Source organism: Plectropomus leopardus, chromosome 17 (genome assembly GCF_026936395.1).
Source record: "Plectropomus leopardus strain MGB_pleo_1.0 chromosome 17, ASM2693639v1, whole genome shotgun sequence".
NCBI classification, from domain to species: domain Eukaryota; kingdom Metazoa; phylum Chordata; class Actinopteri; order Perciformes; family Serranidae; genus Plectropomus; species Plectropomus leopardus.
This window is the reverse complement of record NC_142192.1, coordinates 25,098,771-25,113,935: the sequence shown is the minus strand read 5'-3', so window position 1 is coordinate 25,113,935 and position 15,165 is coordinate 25,098,771. Positions and strand designations below refer to the sequence as shown.

Sequence of the window (15,165 nt, the reverse complement as noted above, 5' to 3'; positions counted from 1 at the left end):
TGCTAGGAAAAAAAAATACCAGGATTTTCAACTGTGCAAGGCTCGCTATACGGCACAAATTATCAGCCTACCCATCAGATCAGGAAAATATGCTCGTCTCGGGTTACATGAGCTGCTTTTGTTTACCCAATGTGAAGTGGGTGTAGTTATTTCCTGTAAACTGGAATATTAAGTAGCAGTACTATTATCATAGTATTCTTTTAATTTCCTCTCTGATGGCTTTTGGACTTGAAAATGTCACCTTGGTGATGGGTATTTTTCTGTTATTTTATAGAACAAATGATTCATTAAATAATTAGGGGGAAAAGCCAGATTAATTGATAATGAATGAAAAAAAAGTTAGTTTTTTAGACCAGACTAATTAAGATGGTTAAAGGGACAGTTCATCCAAAAATCAAAAACAGATATTTTTCCTCTTACCTGTAGTGCCATTTATCAGTGTAGATTGTTTTGGTGTGAGTTGCAGACTGTTGGAGATATCGGCTGTAGAAATTTCTGCCTTCTCTACAGTATGATTGAACTAGATGGCACTCAACATTTGAAAAACTCAACAGTAACAGGAACTGTTTTCTTCCTACTGAATGCATCTGCTCACGTTCACCTAGAGCAACGGCCCACGCAGCCATTTATGTTTACATCTTATGCTTTAAAGACGAGCCTCTCATCTATCGTGCACGCTGCCTTCTCTGCAGTGTTACAGTTGAAACATGAAACTGTTCCTAACGAGGTCTGTGGATTATCTTGTCTAAACGGGTCATGATTTCAGGAAATAGACATTGCTTTTGATTTTTTCGAATGTACTTTTTGGCGTTCTGAGCACCACAAGCTGAGTGCCATCTAAATCAACATAATATCTCTACTTTCTTTACATTCTTAGAAAAATGCTGTCTGCATTGCCTAGGATGCTTCTTTTACTCTGAATATGGTTGAAATGATCTCCTCCTGTCTCTCTGGTACATGGGATCCAAATGTGTCCAGTTACTTTTGGCCTCACTGATATGTCTTACTACTTGAGTATTTTAAATTGTTTCATGGGACAATCTGGTTCCCTGATTTTGCTGAAAATATATGTCCTGGATGTCTTTGAGTGTGTGTTTGCCAAGTAAGGGAGAAAAAACTTGAACTCCGTCTAGCATTATGCCGGAATTTGCATTTATAAATCATTTTATTGGTTTAACAGTTAGCATTTTGATGTGAAATGATCTGTTTCCATGGCGACAGTCCCTGCACAGTAACGCTGAGACACACATTGACAGCTGGAGTGCATGGCACCGATACCAGTTCCTTCTGGCATGAGATGGCCATTTCTTTCCCGTTTTCACAGCAATAGCACTGACATCTGAAGTGTTCACACATGCTCATTTTTTTTGCCGTCCAATCGAGATTGTCCTTTCTCAGTGAAAGGCCTGATATCAAGGACCCTTTCAAGGCCCCCGAAATTTCTTCCTTTGCTGTCTTACCAGACTTGTGGATAAGGGAGAATCATTTCAAAGCTCCTTTTAAACTTCTATAGGCCATTTTCTCTTTTTATTTATATGTATATAGTCCAGAACAGTCCACCAGGGTCTGTCTGATGATTGTCCATGTCACAAATGGACCACGCTGCCACTTTTAACACATCCCAGACAGCTGTGAGTATCCCATCACGACTGTCCACCACTGATTGGTCCATTTGCCTGTCCAAAAGGCCACTAAACCAGACCTCAATGCTTTCAAGCCCATTTTGTCCGTCACTTTCACGCTCTCTCCAGGTCTTTGTATTTCTTGCGGAGGACAGACACTTGATCTTTGAAGAGCACGGGGTCCAGGCGAAACTGAGAGTGGACCAGGGGCATGTAGCCAAACCAGTTGGCGAAGGTGTTGACACACTCCTGCCGCTGGTTGAAGTGCTCCGGGTTGGCCCAGGGGACACTCTTTGTACCCTGAGAGGTAGAACAAGACGTCATTTGTCATCCAGCGCTGACCTGACATTTGAGTCAACAGCATCGACAGACCGCAGCACTAAACGAAATCGAGACGGACAAACGGATACCCACCTGTGGATTGGGCAACTCTTTGTACTGCTTCCTTTGAGCCACTTTGATTGGCGGCAGGTGGGTTACAGCAGAAACCAGGAAGTTCATCAGGATGTCCTCACAGTTGGAGGTGCGATCCACCAGAGTCCGCAGAGACTGGGGCAGGTAGTGGGAGAACAGGTAGTGGTAGTACCTGTGGGGGGTATAAGGGTTAAACAGGAATGTGTATAATTCTATTAAAATATAAAATAGTGAAAAGGTCGTTAGCATTCAGGACATTCTTAAAGCTACATTTGGTAACCTTTATGAAAATAACTTTTTGTTTTCACACTTTTTTTTCAACACAACAGAATATGTTAAAAGATCATGTTCCTTTGCCTCCTTACTGCTGCCAATGGCATTTGCAAGAATCTTCCATAGCCGACTGAAAATAACCAATCAGAGCCTCGGAGTCTCCAACACGGCTGTCAATAACTGCCGGTGAACTGCGGTCGAACTGACAAACTCAAATATGAATCAAGATTTTGTTGCTGCATTGCCTGTTTCTCACCTGAAATGTTTTCAGAAATACATTTTAGTGACAAGTGAAATGAGAAAGTTTGCTCTAACCGGTGTTTGATTTTGGCTTTACTGTATCCAACATGCAGCCGGGTCACAAACTTTCTCATTTTACAGCTAAACGGTCACTAAAATATGATTCTGAAAACATTTCAGGCAATAAATAGGCAATGCAGCAACAGAATTTTGATTCATATTTGAGCAGCGCTGCCTCGTTTCACAGTTTGACCACAGTTCACAAGCACTGATTGACAGCTGTGTTAGAGACTCCTCAGCTTTATTTTTTTAACTTCCTTTATTGTGAAATGTGATGATAACAGAACAAGTGAATCTGCTGAACAATCTGATGGGTATGTAGAATAAGAGACAAAAAAGAGAGCAGAAACTTTGTATACAGGTGTGTAGGTGAGTGTGTGTGTGTGTGTGTGTGGTTGTGTGAGATCGGTATGAACAGTGGTTGTAGGGTGTGAAAGAGGAGAGACTGACACACAATATAATACATACAGTATGTATATATATATATATATATATATATATATATATATGTATATATACATATATATATGTCGTTTGAAGCAGTACGAGGAGGGAAGGAACATCATTTCTTTCACAGACTGTCTCATGTACTACTGTGTGGATATAGTGAAGCTTTTATTAAATTTGACAACCTATTTTAATAAAAGTTACCAACTGCAGCTTTAATTCGAGCGAACAGGTTACAAGGTTACAGTACGTGGGAGATAAAGCAAACATTGGATGATTCTTAGCTGTCATTTCCAATAACTAAAGGCCCAGACAGACCCGACTGATATCAAAGAATTAGTAGCGACAAAGACTAACTGTTGTGTTGCCTTGCTTTGCCTGTGTCTCGGCCAAAAAAAAGTTGCACCTGAACACACCGCAAAGACTTCAGCAATGAACTCTCCATACCAGCAGGCTGTATTTGTCGTTTAAAAAGGGAAACCAGAAGAGCGACAGGACGGATTCAAAGACCCTAGTTAGTATGGTAGCACATTTATAACTCAACCTGATGTTTTACAGAACAAATAAAATATGATTATTTATATTTACTGTGCACTAGCGAACAATAACAATTACATTTTTTTCTGCTGAAAAGCTCAATGGCTAATAAAATAATCTTACCTTGTGAAAGAACTTTGTTTTTAAACTCCCTCCCTCTTGACTGTGGTGGTTTTTTTGCTGTCCTCACTTCTGTTTCTCTTCTCATGCACTGAACTGAACTTAGATTTCAATCATCGGCGGGCTCCGCTGTCTCCAAACTCCTTTCAACATGCTGAATCGGACGAAAACAAGCTGGCAAGCGGCCACTAGTGCCAATGGTGCGGGATACAATGCAAAAACTAGGGCGACCGACGCTGACTGACCGTCCGACGCTGACTGACCGTCTGACGCCGACTGACCGTCCAACACTCACCAATGGCCGATCGGCGGCTTGGTGTGTCAGGGCCTGAACCCAGTGATCAAAGGTTACAGCTCTCACAGCGATTTTGTTTTGTCCACAAAGACACAAGTCAGAAGCAAAAAGCACCTGACAGTATATTAATCCAAAATAGATATTGGAAGAAAAAAAAAGAGTGCATAAGCAGAAACAGTTTAAATATTTAAGCTACTTTATGAGTAAACATTTGCTCTCTGCTTTCTTTAACAACTGTCTGTTATGCAAAAGAGACTTTTGTGTTGATTTTGCTGCAAACATCCAACACTCTGTTTATCTTCCTGTTTGACAACAAGACAAAAATAACAGCTGATAAAAGAAAATTTAAGTACTGATTCAATAAAAGGTCTGACGTAACATCAAAGGTGTGTCAACATAAAACTTAGCCGGCTTTCTCAAAACAAAACAAGATGCTGCCGGGTTTGCTTACAGATCATGTTGATGTTATCATCAAAAGTTCAATTATTGTCTAATAAAGACTCCATGATTTCCTGACCACAGACTACAGTGCTGCTGGGATAATGGATCATTTTGATTTGAAAACAGTATTTAAAAAAGAAGCTGTTTTTTCTCACCTGTGTTGTATTAAACATTGTTCTGTTATTCATCTTGCAGGAACATTTTGTCCCATCTGTCATCGATGTGCCAAACCCAACGTTTTGTCTCATTAATACAATTTCAGCCACTTTTTTGTGCTCATATGACAATAAATCTTTTCAGACAAGCACATCAGCCAAACACCTAAAATAAAAATGCATCACACACAATGAAGAGATCTACGGTCTAATTTATCACAGGTGGAGGCCAGCTAACCTGCACCTGTGCGGTAACAAGGTCTGGGAACAGAAAGCAGTAGATGGTGTGATGTATGTTGATGATATGTATCTGGGACAAGTTAACCGTTTCACCGCCAGTGGGATTTGATATTTATAGTGCACAACAAACTCAACCCCTGTGGTACAATTGCATATGTTCTCCATTCCTCCAGTTTTTAAGACAGGAGGTTTTAGTGCAGCGCTCACTATTCAGCTGGTAATTATGCGTTACATTTTGTCAGATTTAGCACCTGTCACTGCCTCATTTTAAAATGTGTTTTAATTGGGCTAAGGAGCTAAAATTAACCCTGTAACTTTATGTAAGTTGTTGCAGTTGATTCTGGGAAGTTGCTGCTTTTTCCTATTGGATTTAATGTTTTTTCCTTCGCAAAGCAGCTCCACTGAGAAAAATCCATTTGCTGTGCTATCAAATTACTGATACAATATTAGAGCATTTGCCTGCAAAAGACTAAATTTAGGGTTTTAACGGACTAACAATTAACTCGTCGTCATTTCTCTGTTTAAGTGGTCAAACAGGCATTTGGGGCAATGCAGATGGGTCTTGTAGATAACAGTGGGCCTAACCTATGGGCTGTAAAGACTCATTAAAGTCAGAAAAAAATGTGTTCTTCATAGAAACTGCTAACAAAAATGACCACCTTGTCTCTAAATGTGGCAAAGCTTTCATAGCTGTTTAAGAACCCTGCCTGTGGAGTAATTTCATTCATATTGTATAAGAGCTCACATCCCTCTGCCACTGCACGTATCGACTTCAGGCTTTTCGAATTAATCAAATAGCTTGAAGTAATCCCTGAGTAATTCACCCTCTCCTTTTCCTCTTCTCTCACTCGACCATACCCATAATTATCCACGATACTGTTTCTTTCTGTTTGATTTTTCTTTTTTGCTTTTCATGTTGAGGTTAATGTCATTGTTTGCTGTTGCTGTTGCAATTTATAAACAGTCTTGGGAGTCACGCATTACAGTACAGGTTACTGCAATCACATTACATTTGTAACACAGAAATTACATCACAATATAGTTACTAATCAAATGATTATGTCGTTACTTATGTTATATAAGCTCATCAGTTATCTGCGTAATGTCTGTATAGAATAAAAGCATCAAACATGAAATTCTTTGCAGCGTAGATCAACATGTTACAGGAGTCACAGTACTCTGTTTACTGATTGGCTAAATAAATAATTCAGCCCCCGGTAAAAACCTCCTGGACAAAGAACACTGAAAAAATACTAACTGGGAGAAATTTCAGCTGGTTAAAATCTGCAATCCTCACAGCTAGATGCCACTAAATCCCTCTAAATCTCACACACTGGTCCTCTCAGATAATAATGAAAAAAAATAAACGGCAAAATAAGAAAAAGACACGCTCTAAATGGCCTTTTCGCCATACTTTGCTACAGTGTGTTTGTGTACCTGTGGTAGAAGGCAGCTCCAGTCAGGACGATGGAGTAGTCATTGGTCCATTTAGAGGTGTAGCCCCAGGCACGCTTCAGGGGATCCCAGAAGTGGCTCCTGGGAGGGTAGCCCACAATCCGTTCAGGGAAGCTCCGCCACACCAAGAAGGCAAAGTTCACCTACGAATACACACAGAGCACTTATATACTGTTGTGCTTTTTCAGAAATATCGATTTTTCATATGTGCGTGCAGTTCTGCTGTGTGTTTATTACTAACACACACACACCTCACTGGTCAGCAGCACTGTATCCTCGTCCAGACTCAGCACTGCTTCTGTCTCTATGGCAACGTGAGGTAGGAACCGACTGGTGGTCTGAGAGAGAAATACAGTAGTTAACGGTCGTACTGTAGGGTGCGTGTTGTCTGGCCTGTGCTTGGAGAGATGATGAGAATGAGTGAGAGATGATCATGTTACATTAGATCATGTGGAGTGACTGAGATGAGTGGATCTTTATAGATTTTGCCCTGGGAGTAAGTAAAAAAAAAAAGAAAAAAAAAGACAGAGGTTGAAATGGAGATGAAAATGCTGAGTGACATTTATGAAACCGAACGCCACACGGATCGGTGGACATGTCAGATGTACATGGATAGGAAGAAAGACAGAGAAAAATAGACATCAAGGAGAAGGAGCGGAGTAACGGAGATAGAGAGTGAGAGAAAGAGATACATAAACAGACTGAGCGGCTGACAGTTTGTCATGCTGTCACTCAGGCGTCAGAGCCAGCTTTAGTGTGAGCGGTGAGGGGCTCTGGCTCTCACCTTCCTCCTGCCGTCTGTCACAGTGAGGGGGACGGGCATGGGAGGCCATTTGCTCCGACTGGGTGGCGGCTTCTCGCTGTTCCAGAGAATGATGATCTGGAGCGGCAGGGGAAAAGATTAAGACGCATTAAAGTGATCAGAACTAGCTGCTGACATCAATCAATTGATGGGTTTGGCAATAGTATGCTTTTTTTAAATTTGTGGCTAAATAACCTTGATATCTTCGTTTTGTGTGCTTTTGTCCTTTTTACTGTACCTGTATGTTATAATTCTATGTAACCTTGATGTAAATGTTGATACTTTTTTGTCTTCTTTTTTTAACCATAACTGTTATTGTATGTAACCTCGATAACCTTTTTTTTCTTTTTCTTTACTTAATTAGGGACAGGAGTTGGAAACTAGCAATAGCTATAATCTCTGTGTGTGAAACATCAGTTACTACAGCTTGTTCTTAACAGGCTGAAGTTGTACTATGTCGATTTGCATTGTCCCTATCAATTAAACTCTCTATATAAATAAATAAATAAATAAAATATTTTATTCTTTACCTGTGAGCAGTATTTTGACTTGGAGACCACCTGAATCAGCTTCATGATTGGCTGAGACTGGGAGATCAGTGGGGAAACAGCATGGATGACAGCAGTAAACTCTTGACCCGGACTGACCCCTGGACAAGGTCAAAGAAAAAAAAATATGAGGGTAAAAGAGAGTTCATTACGTGTTTATTATTATTTTTATTTATTAGGTGTTCTTGGTTATGAGAAAAACATAAAATGATCTGTATCTGTCCATCAAGGATCATAAAAACAATTTAAAACGACTTATGTAGTTTGTGGAAATTCATATTTCTGGCGCTGCCCACTGGTGGTATCAAGAAACGACATTGACGGATGCTGCTAAAAGCATCCAAAGCCCCATTTCCACTGGACTAGAAACCCACTAATGTACACTCTGTCTTTAGTGAGCAAAGTTACAATGGTATTAATTCTTGGGACAAATGACTCTGCAGTAGTCGTAGGTATTTATCGGCGCCAACTCCGATTGGCAGCGATGGAAACGTAACACCTGGGCGGACACGCTCCTACACACCCTGAGTTTGAGAGAGAGACAGAATAAGTGACAGATATTTAAAAAAGGTTATCACCAATTATTTCACTGGCCTCCACGCTCCATACACTATCGCCTATTTTTGTGGGTTTTTCAGTGTTTGAATCTGAATACATGCGTACATTTTGGTAGAAAAGGGGCAATATAGATTGCATCAAATTTAATCAGGATTGTCTCTATTTTTTACAAACAAAAATTTAAGTAACAGGGTTTGTACAAGGTGCCTGAGGTGCTTGAAGTACTTAAATTTCACTCAGAAATTTCAGGCCTAGAAAACCTTAAAAAAAACAGACATTTTTAAACTTGCTCCATGAAAATGTACTTCAATATAATAGAGAGGAGAACAGAATTATTCTTTTTTTTATGAAACTAAATTATTAAGCCAGTTATTAGTTATAAGTCTACACTAGATCCTGGTAACATGGCTGCTCCATTGACAAATTTGCACAATTCTCAATAGATGGTTGTGGGGAAAATAAAATGAGTGCTGAAAAAAGTACCTTGATTTCGACTTTCTGTACAAACCTTGCTGGAGTTGGCTGAAAAATGTCAAAAATGTACACTGAGTGGCTCTAAATGAAGTGGAAAATTAAATAGGATTGCCACAATTATGAAATTCTTCAAAAAGTTACAAAATCAGAAAAACCTTTCCCAGGGCTGAATACTGTTTGGATTAACAGGATGTTTTGGAAAAGTTTTGAATATATATTGTTTTGGCAATCCTAATACATGTCTAGAGAGAATTTACCAGCTTTCACGCTGGGATCTGAGGCACAGAAGATACTGAATATTAACTGTCAGTGTGGTAAATCACTAAATGATGCCAATGACAGTTACAGCTGATGGATAGCTAACATTAGCTCGAGTGGGAGGCTGCTGCAGCACAGTCATACAGTATAACAACACCGGACTGTCGTCTCCAACTAAATCTCAGCCCGAAGATCAAACAGTTGGCTGTTAACAGGTTGGCTATTTAAATACAACACTGAGCCTATCAATATACGGTGATTCAATCAAATATGATAAATCCAGCATCTATACATGTTTGTAAAAAACATGCATGTAAGGAATAAAGCAATACAAACTTGTCAGAATTATAATTCAAGCATATCACAAGTGAGCAAAGTTAGCAATAGGGCTGCAACTAATGATTAATCTGATGATTATTTTTGCAACTAATTGATTGTTTGGTCTATAAAATGTAAGAAAATGGTAAAAATTGTCGTTCAGTGTTTCCCAAAGCCTAAGATGACATCCTAAAATGTCTTGTTATTAAATTTTCAGTTTACTGTCACAGTGGAGTAAAGAAACCAGAAAATATTTAAGAAGCTTGAATCACAGAATTCTGATTAATGGGTTCTCAAATTAGTTGGTGATTAAAGCATTAGTTGACAAATAATTGATTAATCATTGTAAATCTAGTGAGCAAGTGCTAGTAGTTTGCTAATCCGCAGATGCAGATGAAGTGAGTGTTACATAATGCATCTTTAAAGGCCTATCCATTTTAAACTACTTAAATGCAGTCATAGAAATAGAGTAAAATATTATAGAAAAGTTTTGAAAAGTCATTGGTAAAAACATGTGTAGGGACCCTGGAATAACAAACCTTCATTTGTAGCATAGTCTTTTAGCATGATTGCAAAATGAAAACTAATAGAGATGAGGACTAAATATTTGATTATGATTTGCTGGTTGAGTGTTGATTGCTCATCTCTCTTCCTCCACAGTTCTTGCATAATAGTCTCATCAACATCCTCCATGTGCAATCAGGATTTGCATGTTGTGCAGACTCATTTAAATTAAGTTGTGTTTGTTTACCTAATCCCAGGTAGTAGAAGGGGAAATGTGCGAGGTGAGTGGAGTACTCTGGCAGGACCAGCAGGCCTCCTGGCAGGGAGTTCCACATGTACTTGTTCCTCGATATGTGAGAGAACACGCGGTCCTTAATGATCTGTGGAGGAAAAAAAAAACGTTGGATGAGGCTTGCATGTGAGAAGCAGAGAGAACATGTTTGTGTTGTTAAGTGGCTGTTGTGCTCATCTAGTATAAGCCTGCACCACATTCACTTCTCCCCTCTAAGCCGCTGGATGAGAGTCTTGGAGCTTAATGTAAACTGCAATTTGAGACCTGACACACTTGTGTTTGCATATTACAGCAATCCCAAATGAAATGCTCCGTGCACTTCCCATTTTGCACCAACAGGAGGTGTCCACGCAGCAACAGCAGCATCCACGCTGCTGAAGCCCTCTGCCTCACTGACCTCAGGCTGACTGCACAGCTGTCTCCCATGGGGAGAGGTTCCCCTCTGCATGCTGTATGTATATAAGCAGCTTATCACCAACCTCCAGAACCTCTCCTTTATTATCTCTAGCATAAATCCCCAGCAGCAAATACACTAGGGGGCTGCCAGACTTGCCTTTAAGATCATCAGAGTGCACAGCCTACCGCTCTGTGTGATTTCTTCAGATTTCAGAGGGGTTAATTCTGTTGTTTCCCCACATTTTTCAAGCACTAAAATTGATGCTGGCAGTGTGTGTGCAAAAAACTGCTCACACAAGGAGGTTTTTATTCCTTTTCATGCGTTGTCTAACCCTTGGGCTAACCTTCAGATGACATTCTCTTAGCTGGAGCACCTTTGAAGTACATTTCTTCTCTTTTTCAAAGACAGAAAGGTAAAAACAAAAGACGGACAGAGAGAGATGCATGTATGAGCAAGACTGGATGCTAGAGCTGTAAAAATAAGGGAAAATAACCCAAGCTGCTTTCTATTTCTTTTTTATGTTGTAACGACTCCTTCAAAGATGAAACTTTTTTTTAACCTGACCTGTAGCGGTGAAAAAGGATGATTTCTTGCAGTCTGATAATAACGAGCAGTGAGGCAGAAACTGGCAGGTTGAGACTGATATTTGCAAGGTAATGATATATCATTTCTATATATTAGGGGATTTCTGTTAGACTTCAGGCAGATCGGATGTGGACTGCTTTGAAATGCTCCCTACAGACCTGCAGTTCAACATAGAGCTTAGATAGTAAAAGAGCAGAAATGTAGAGCAGGGCCAAGGTCCAACCCCATAATCATAATGATAGAAGGGTGGTTTGATTCAAATGTGAAAAGCCTTTCTGAAAGAGGACTGATGACAGCACACGGGCAGTAAACCGCAGAGAGGTAGCAACTATGGCTGTGCTCAACAGAAAACCTGTGTTTACAGCTTCTTTTTGTAGATGTTTTCACTGGATGTTGCTGCACATTCCTGAGCAGAATTGTATGGTAGCAGAAGGGAAAAGTATTCAGAGCTATACAACATTTCAATCAGGTTTCTTTTCGATACTCGGATGCCAAAAACAACATTATCCCAAAGTATTTGTGGGAAATGGAGACAGCAGTCCTAGTGGTGGCACAAGGGGGGGTCAAAGTTAAGATTTGATGGTATTATTATATTAAAAGGAATTCTGCATTCCCCGAATGGCCGCTTGTATATCAGTATAAGTATTAGTTACCCTGTGTTACTGTGAATTGTTTTTTTTTCCCGCATGCCTCCAAAAACAGGAGAAAAGTCTTGATGAAGTGAAGTCATAGGGGTCCGCGTTTGACAACAGCATAAACGGTATCAAAACATCTGTTTAAAAACCCTCACACAACTTGTGCAGTATAATAATATATAATATATATGCTCAGTATTTCCTCACAGACAGGTGTCTATGCTCTCTCCAGTGAATGAGACTTGGATTACGCTGCACGAGTTGTGTGAGAGTTAAAAAGTAAAAGTGGTCGCCTGTGACTTCAATATATCAAGATTTTTTTTTCCAGTTTTGATTCTTCATTCGCTGCTGAAGCATGCGAAAGAAAAGAGTTTTCTTCACAAACTCAATGTAGCAAGTAAGCATATGGAAATTATCGTTTGGTGGGGTGAAGCATAATAACACCAGCATTTAATATCCCTAGATTTTGAAGCAAAAATTAATTGCAATGAATATTTTTGTAATGAGTCAGTTTTGGTTAACATTGACAGGTGGACTTTTGACCAACAGCAAGCTATCTTGACAGTGCAGTAGCGACATTGGAGCCATTCTGCCACATTTGCTGGCTCTTCTATACCAAATGGGAAATACTGTAGCTGTCAGAAATCTCTGATACCGCCAATTGAAACTACAAGTAGGAGGCCAGTGGGAATATTATTTCCAACTTGGCTGCTGATATGTCTTTGGAATAAACTGTGCCAACTTACTGTCCTGTTAGTAACAGACTGAGCTAACTGGTGGCAGATTTATCAGCTCAGTGTCTTTTCGTCACCTTCTTCGATGACTAATATTAAATGCCAGAGATGAGACACAGCACAGTACAGAAAACATAGTACAAGCATGTTCCAATCTGCTTATAGTTTGACTCACCAGCTATAGCAGTTTGACAACTAACACTGCGAGTTGTCACTGTGTCAATAAAGTTTCTACAGCCACATACTTCCCAAAGAATTGGGACCTTTGTGTGTTAAAGCTGAGTCTAACCTCCAGTGTGGTGAGGACTATCTTGTCCACTGAGGAAAAGTAGGCTTCCCACAGCATCTGAGTCCTCTGTCGGAGGGCCAGGACTCTCTCATTCCCTACTGCTCTCACTGTGGATGGCACCTGAAAACAAAAGATGAAAAAAGTAAAACATCCAGACAGTGGACAGAATTAAAAGTACAGAGAATAACAGCCACAAAGAGCTTTACTTTGTTTTTTTTAAAGTAAGCCGTGTCTCCTAAAATAGACTAGAAAAGAGAAAAAGGAGGAAAAAGCATTTAAGTGATCAGAACGTAATCGAGTGCTTGCCTAATCTGCCCCCCTAAAAAAAACACATTTGACACAGAGCTGATTTGGGGTCTGTTGTTCAGATAATTGGACCTTAATTAGTAAGGACCACATTCGGGGGTTTCAAGTGAATCACCAAAATTGATTTAATCACTTAGAGAGTTAAGCTCAGCGGCTCAATCAAAGTGGAAGAGAGCCATGTTGAACTGAGAAAAGTGGGAACGGTTGACTCCTTTAAACCCTTTTGTCTTCACACAGCTAACATTTTCTAATGAGCGCCGGTTAAAGAAGCTGAGAGGCCGATAAATCTCTTTTTCTCTCTTATTTTTCTTAAATTCTTGTCCTTGGTCTCTTGTTTTCTCTTCGCACACCTTCCTCCACATTCCACTACTTCACCTTGCTCCCACTTTCTCCCCATCCTGAACGTTCTCCCTTTCTTTCCCAAAGTACATCTGAAGGACAGCCTCGCTATAGCGTCGTCGTCAGGTTGTCTCAAGTGTCTGCCCCCACTCAGCCTCCTCTGCGAAAATCGCACACTCCTTAACCTCAGATCATAGCTAGTTTGAAAATTTGTGAGCATATTATAGAGTTTTGCAGGTATGCAGAAATGCCACTGATGAGGTCAGCTCGTTCAGTGCAATTCGGCCCTAATTTGAAAATGTCTCCCCTGCTTGGAGCTCTCGGGGGCTTGTTCGTTGGTGTTCATTAGCTGAATGCCGATTCATGTCCTCTATGGGTCGAGATCAATGCAGAAGAGACACGATGTACTCTGTGTGAGGGAGAGATAAAGGTTGTAGCTGAGGGTGAGCCGGCTTTGCTCATTGTGTTTATTTGTGCGGAGACACAGAGGAGGAGTGAGTGAGTGCTGTTGAACTGAAGCTGGATTAAGGTCTCTATGTGTGTTTAATCTGAGAGGGCTCCAACCTGAAACCACACCGTTTGATACAGGTTATCGAGAGCCAAAGCGATGAAGCCACATCTGGGCTAGTGTCTGTCACTCATTGCAATCTGTCATTAAACAGTTTTAACAAAGTTAAGAATTATTTTTGTAAGTACACATCTAATTCACTTTAACTCTTTCTACCTGCTTTGTAGCCCTTCATAGTGGATGTATCGCTTTGACTGTGCGCACATTTGAGATTAAACCTCTACGAAGATGAAAGAAAAACACAATTACCTTAATTTAGAGTAAAATTATCCCATTAACACTGGTGTAATTTTGGGGGGGTGCACCGATTGCACCATAAATTGATGCAGGAAAAGCACAAATTGGTGCATGAATTTTCACCAGAATGCAGGAAATGAAATGTTTGATGTTAATTATTTTCAGGCAGGACCTGCCACCCTTCCTACTTCACATCTGTATGACCCCTGTGTTGGAATGTAACCAATGTTTGCCAATTAGCAGTAATTATTATTAGTTTTGGTTTTTCCCTTAAAAATCCATACATTTGTCTTTGTTTATTTTGATTGTTCAACAAAAAAAAATTAAGATTAGATTAAAAAATGTACAAAATTTTTAAAAGTTGCTACTCACCGTACTTTAACAGCTATAAAACTCTTGACTTTGCTGGCATAGTCAATGTAGAGGTCATGCTAATGGAAGATTTTCCATCACTGACTGAATATTTTTAACAATGACAGAAACATTTGAAGGCTGTTTGCGTTTTGAGACCGTAGTTTAGTCAGTGAATTTTAAATTGGTATAGGCTAACGTCTTATTTCACACTCATGAATTTGTGCCTAGCTGGCTTTAGCCATTGCAATGGTGGGCTATTGCGCTACCTATCATTGAAAAATTTCATGGCAGCTAAGTGTCTGCATTTCTTTAAAAAGCCGAATAATTGGGATGGCGTTGATAAAAAAGGTGAAAAAGAGAATTGATACGGCAAAAAAACCAAAACATTCACGTGCTTCTTTTAGTATTAACATTAAAAATGACATCATGCTAGATGTTTCTGTTAATCATTTATCTCCATGCCCTTATAAATGTGTAATCTATAACCTTCTTTTGTGTATTAATTATTAATAGATGAGTCAGAGTCTACATTGACTTGGGTGTAGGTCATCAGTGTTTTGTCTGCTCTCAGGGCTGTATCACTGTAATGACTGTAGTGACATGCATTAAATAGAAGAAAATAACTTATATAAAGAATATAAAATATTTTTCAGATCACAGTAAACGGT

The 15,165-nt window shown here is 39.7% G+C and overlaps 1 protein-coding gene across 3 annotated transcripts in view; it reads right to left on the bottom strand.

The window, feature by feature from the left end:
* Positions 1-1,146: 1,146 nt before the first annotated feature.
* Positions 1,147-15,165, bottom strand: part of ext1c (exostoses (multiple) 1c) — a 109,580-nt gene continuing 95,561 nt past the window's right edge. For all 3 annotated transcript variants that reach the window (XM_088090565.1, XM_088090563.1, XM_088090564.1), the window contains exons 5-12: positions 12,694-12,813; positions 10,009-10,141; positions 7,632-7,750; positions 7,084-7,179; positions 6,551-6,637; positions 6,282-6,442; positions 2,037-2,208; positions 1,147-1,922 (exon numbers count right to left, since the gene is read on the bottom strand). In XM_088090565.1, coding sequence (XP_087946691.1) covers positions 1,737-1,922; positions 2,037-2,208; positions 6,282-6,442; positions 6,551-6,637; positions 7,084-7,179; positions 7,632-7,750; positions 10,009-10,141; positions 12,694-12,813 — 1,074 coding nt within the window. In that variant the 3' untranslated portion in view covers positions 1,147-1,736. The remainder of the gene's footprint in view (positions 1,923-2,036; positions 2,209-6,281; positions 6,443-6,550; positions 6,638-7,083; positions 7,180-7,631; positions 7,751-10,008; positions 10,142-12,693; positions 12,814-15,165) is intronic.